This window comes from Panthera leo, chromosome B3, assembly GCF_018350215.1.
Source record: "Panthera leo isolate Ple1 chromosome B3, P.leo_Ple1_pat1.1, whole genome shotgun sequence".
NCBI classification, from domain to species: Eukaryota; Metazoa; Chordata; class Mammalia; order Carnivora; family Felidae; genus Panthera; species Panthera leo.
Window position 1 is genome coordinate 19,820,575 of NC_056684.1, and position 6,000 is coordinate 19,826,574.

The 6,000-nt window shown below is 44.5% G+C and overlaps 1 protein-coding gene across 1 annotated transcript in view; it reads right to left on the reverse strand.

Moving 5' to 3' along the window:
* Positions 1-5,062, reverse strand: part of TARS3 (threonyl-tRNA synthetase 3) — a 63,323-nt gene extending 58,261 nt beyond the window's left edge. The window contains exons 1-3 of the mRNA XM_042941194.1: positions 4,619-5,062; positions 3,551-3,619; positions 2,723-2,919 (exon numbers count right to left, since the gene is read on the reverse strand). Of these exons, the coding sequence (XP_042797128.1) occupies positions 2,723-2,919; positions 3,551-3,619; positions 4,619-4,936 (584 nt within the window). The 5' untranslated portion in view covers positions 4,937-5,062. The remainder of the gene's footprint in view (positions 1-2,722; positions 2,920-3,550; positions 3,620-4,618) is intronic.
* Positions 5,063-6,000: the final 938 nt, after the last annotated feature.

The window sequence follows — 6,000 nt, forward strand, 5'->3', positions numbered from 1 at the left end:
GCACGTTTTTAAAGGCTTTAAAAGTCTGAGAGACTGGACCTATTTATCTGCCCTACACCAGAGTCACTTCCCCAAGACTGTATCAGTATTAACGGCTATTCATACATCTTGGACAAATCAGTAACACATAATAATTTTGTTTACATTTCTCAGATAATCTATTCCTCTGTTGAAGTTTTCTTCTTTTTCCTATTAATTTGAAAAATACTTCGAGAACAATCATTTGTTCTATATGGTACATTTTTTTCACATCTGTCATTTTCTGTTTTATGTGTCATTTTTTACACATAGCCATTTTTCTTGTTTTATTTTTTGTGCAGTTTGAATCTTTCCATCTTTTCCTTAATGATTTCACTTTACATGTTATGCTTAGAAAGGCATACACTTGCTCAGAGCAGGAACAGTCATCTATGCAATCAACTCTCAGTTAACCAAGACAACAGGCAGTATAATTTAATAAAGCTATTAGTTTCTCATTTATTTTATATCCAGACATCTCACTGAACCCTTACGTATTCAGATAGTTTTTCAGTTAATACTAATCTCTAATTCACTTTTTTAGAGTTCCCTCCTTGTTAAACTGTTCTTTTTCTAACTGCCTGAGTTGAACTCATAGTCTGTTTCTTTCTATTCTTATCAGAAAAAACTTCAACACTATAAATCACTACTTTAGATATATTCCACAGATTTCTGTGGAATGATCACTACTTTAGATATACTCCACAGATTTCTGATATATATTTTTTCCTCATTAGAAGTACTTTCTAAAATTCTGTGCTTGTTTTTAGTTTGTTTCACGGGAGTTATTTTGAAGAGGTTTTTTTTTTTCTTTCTAATTTTCAAGTTTTATTCTGTTTTGCCTTGTCATTTAATGTTTACTGAGTTCATAACTGATTTCATTTTACTCATTGAATGTGAACGGTATGTTTCTGCATTTTTTTATTAAGGTTCTGAGGAACCAAAAACATGACCACAGGTCTGAGAGACCTCTGTCTATAGACCACAGCGGCTGGTGAGCAACCACTAAGTCTACCTTACAGTGTTACTATTCAGACACATGACCTTTTCAGAACTGAGAAAGGCAGGTTAAAAGTATACCATTCCTGAGTGTCTATAATTTTCTATTTCTGATTTGATGCTACATTACGTAACTCAAAAAGGTTCATGACGAATAGTTATTACAGATTATACTGTTTGTCTACTTTGGAAATAAGTCCCAGTATCCCATGTGATGATTTTGGCCCTGAAATTCTGAGGTCTGATAGTAATATTATGATCACTGCTTTCTTCTTACCAGGTTTGCCTGATACAAGCTTTGCTTAATCTTTTAGTTTGGGATAACTTTACTTTTGGGCACTCTTACAACCCCTCTACAATGAAACTTGATTGTAGGGGTTGTAAACTGGTACCCTGCAGAAATGCATATTATTAAGGTTACAACAAAGAACATCTTCTACAATCAAGTAACTTTGTTTCCCAAGTTTGAGCTGGTTTCTTCAGTGTAGGACTTCTCAGTCTCCAATATGCTAACATGAAAACTGACTCTTCATGAAGAAACATAAACTTATTTTGCCTCAGCCTCAAAGCCCATTTTCCCAGCACATCTATTCATGGAGAGCCTGAAAAACATGGGAACAGGTTGGGAGGGGGCTGCAGAGTACAGGATATGATAGGATGGGAAAAAAAAAACAAACCCAAAAAACCACACAATCTTAACCATAGTTTTCAAAGGAAACCTGAGTACTTCAATTGTTGAAAAAACTTGCTTTTTATATAGCAAGTTTATTTACATGGCAGTTTTGAGCTTTAGCTTCCATGGAATTATATTTAATGCTAGGAATTAACATTGTTCAAAATAACATAACTTCACTAATGTATCTAATTTCTAGGACAGTCAAAGTACTTATTCCAGGGTTTATACATACACCCTCACATACATCTTCAATCTGTATATAAGTCATTTTGTACATTTCTGGAGGCACTTTAATTTTCAGAGTATTTTACATATGCAGTATTTCAGTTAATTTTAACAACCTCATTAGGTAAATGGGAAAAGTATCATTTCCACAGAAGATGTAAGGAAACAGGCTTGGATAGATCTGCCCCACTTAGTTTGAAGAACCACCCATGGTTATTTACTGGTGAGACAATAACTTGACTTGAAGTCAAGTCCAGCAAAAGATCTGTAAAATCTCATGGAAAAATCTTGATGACCAGCGTCAATGTAATGGGACCTGTCAAGGATTAAACGTTTTTCTCTACTGTATATTTTTATCAGAACTTTAAAATGTGGACATTTTAAAGAGGAAGAGGTCTTATTCTGATATTCAATTACTTATTTAAATGCCCTCTTTAGAAGCCAGAGGGAAATAACTAATGACATTTAATTTATTCAACTGAGTGGGGTGCCTGGGTGGCTCATTTGGTTAAGCGTCCGACTTCAGCTCAGGTCATGAACTTGTGGTTCACGAGTTCAGGCCCCGCATCTGGCTCTGTGTTGACAGCTCAGAGCCTGGAGCCTCCTTAGGATTCTGTGTCTCCCCTGCCCCTCCCCTGCTCGCTCACGCTCTCTCTCTCCCTCTCTCTCAAAAAAAAAAAAAAAAAAATTAATTTATTCAACTGAGTAAGAAAAAAAACACTTTTCACAGCCCCTGAGAACACAGTGTTACCAAGCGCTGGCACAATACTGAATAAAGAATATCTTCTCCAAATTATGGTTTACCTAATTTCAGCAGCTACTTGATAAGGTGTTGTTTTCCAAACTTCCCCTTCCACTGTTTTCCCATCAGCCACTCTCACTGTGATCACATTGCTTGTATTCCCCTTTCTGTCATTAATGGCAAATAAGAGCTGATGGTCTCTCTTCAATATTTCAAAAAGCTTCAACCTTTCCTTTATGAAATTTGGTTGATTTTTCACCTGAAAGTCATCAGAATACAAGAAAGTGAACATACACAGCCCACTTTGTTCTAACTGTTCAACCTCCAGTAAGTCTCACCCCATACTCTGCACACCACAGGTCATTTCCAAGTCTCCTTCCAGTCACTTCTTTCCTCCTTCTTAGCTCTCAGGGTCCAGCTCAGAGCCCACCTTTTCTAACTAGCATGTCTCCCTACACTACATGTTTAACACCTGTGTGTGCACAGTCCCCTGATTCAGCACCTATTTATACACCACACCCCTTTGTTCTCTACTGTCCTTCCTGTTTGTCTGATCTCAACCAGACGAGGCCAGGTATTCCTCCTTAGCTCTTGCCAAGTATTTATGCTGGAAACATGCTATTTTGATGATTTATACAGTAGCTAATTTCTTTAACACAAAAGAACAGCTGGGCTATCTCAACTTAGACAAAACAGCACTTGAATACAGCTGACTGTCTAGCTCATCTCGAAGTTAAGACAACTTGCATCTAAAGCTAGCAAGGTTTTAAATATACTACTGTGGCCCAAATTAGCAATTATGTTTTAATTAAAGATCTTGGGCAATTAACTGTATAAGCATATTTAAATTACAAGTCGTATTTTACATTATTTCCATAGCAACAGCTTACCTCACTCTCAGGCCCACCTTCCTCCTCCTTCATTTTAGTGCTCTTTTCTTGGCTTTGACTAGAAGGAGGCTGAGAAATAAAGGTGAATTATAAATAACTCACAGCAATGACAGGAAAGAGCGACGCATTTGGAATGTGCAGAAGAGAGGCACATGCCAGCAGTCAGCAAGTGTCCCATGTTGCAGGCTGGGCTTCCCTGACCACCACCTACAACTCTCAGCGGGCAAATCATTTTCTGGGGTTCCATCCTTCCTGTCTGTGCATTTTCACACACTCTTGCTAAGTACACTTAATATGTTTGGCTCTTGAAAGTTTCACCCCTAAACTTTCAACAGATAATGTCGCTGTAAAATGGTTGTGTAGCTGCCGCCAGACTTTAAATGCACTATTTTAGGAAGATGTTGCCAGTGCACCACAGTTACCCTTGGTGAATAACTCAAGAACACCCCTGAGAACAGTCTGAGAAAGCTTTCAACACAACACTTCAACTTAGGTGGCACGAAGATAATTTGTCCTTCACCGAAACAAAATATTAAAATATTGTTAAATAATAACGTTAAATATACAGACCGTACCAAGAGAACAACAAAACCACCTGTCGTCAATAGCTCAGAACCAGCCATTCATTAGAGGGAATGGAAGAGTTTATATATGTAACTGTTGGTCTTCCTGCTCAAGGAAAGAACAGAGAGTTTTAAACGCTCCAGCATTTTTTTTTTTCAAACAAAGGAAAATGCTATTTCTGCTACTGAAGAAAATGTGTGACAATTTACTGGAAGAACTGCGAAATCACACCATTAAGTCAGTCTGGCGACTGCTGGAAATCCGGGGCTCCAAAGGGTATCCAGGCTACTCACTGGTTCCCAGGCCTTAGCAGGTGCACAGAGCAGCGCTCCGCGAGGGGCGGGCCCTGCAGCGCGCAGGGAACGCACCCGTCCTTCCTGCGGGACCACCGCTACCCGCACACCGTCGCTACCCGCACACCGTCGCAGCCCGCGGCACCGCCCTCCCGGGGCTCTAGGCGGCACCCGCCCGCCTTCCCCGCAGCGAGCCCTGTCGCCCCGTTACCTGCGCGCCAGCAGCCGCGCGCCCGGCCTCCTCCTGCGCCGCCGCCGCCCGCGCCGCGCTCTCCAGCTTTGCCTGCTGGCTCAGCTCCTCGGCCAGGCACAGCCGCAGGCGGGACAGGCGGTGGCGCAGGTCGCGGTTCTCGGCCCGGAGCTGCGCCACCTCCCGCGTCAGGCACGGCCCCTCGACCGGGCAGCGGTCGGGAGCGTTCAGCTGCTCGTCCCTCAGGCGCTGGACCTCCGCCCACAGCCAGCGGATGTCCTCCTCCTGCCGCTCCAGGCGTGAAGCCACGGCCTCGGCCGCCAGGGCCTCGGCCGCCATGGCAGCCGGCTCTGCACCGCACCGACGCCGCTCCGTGTGCAGCCTCTACGGCCAAGGGGGTAGCAATACCCCAGACCGGCAGAGCGAGACAGCGGCCGTTTTATATATAAGCTGAGGGAGCGCGGCGACGGGGAGAGGCGGGCTGACAGGGAGAGGCGGGGCGGGGCTCTCTGCGGGTCGTGGGGTGGGACTGTAGGAGCTACGACGAGGCGGGGCGACAGGGAGGGGAAGGACTATCGGGGGGCGGGGTTACGGTGAGGGGCGGGGCGACGTAGAGGGGCGGGCCTATCTGCAAGCAGGGACAACAGGAGGTGCGAGGAGGCGGGGCGACAGGTGGGGAGGGCCGACGAGGGGGGGAGTGGCGGCAGAAGGGGCGGGGCGGGGCTCTCTTCAGGGCTGGGACTGTAGGAGCTGTGGGTAGGCGGGGCGACTGCAGGGGTGGAGTTGAGGCCGGGCACACTGCTGGGGTGGGGACACACGCGGTGGTTTAGGGCCTGGAGAGCGGCGTGGGGACTGAATAGGGTCACAGTGCTTTTCATAGCTAGCCACATATCACCATGCATTGGTTGAAACGCAAGTTATCCAAAATCCTGGGAAGGCTAATATCTCACTTCTCAGCATGGCTCTGTCTTTACTCTGGAATTCTGCCGGTCACTATTCTTCCAACTTGCATCTAGGTTCTGAATAGTGGCCATTGGGTTTCAAGCCAAGGCTGACCAAGTGCAGAGGCTGCTGGGCACAGAAGATCTCTAAGAAAAGGCGGCTAGCAATTGTTAGCTTCTCGCTGGAGACCAGGGCAAATGCCACAGACACTCTGTATACCCCGTGACTGTGAGCATGAACCTTAGTATAATTGGAACACAAATTGATTTTTTTTTTAAGTACGCTTCACCCCCAGCACGGAGCCCTACTCAGGGCTTGAACTCACGACCCTGAGATCAAGACCTGAGCTGAGATCAAGAGTTGGAGCTTAACTGACTGAACCACCCAGCTGCCCCATGACACAAATTGATTTTTATTAACATTCTTAGGACTTAGAATGTGTCATACACTATTCCATGCTC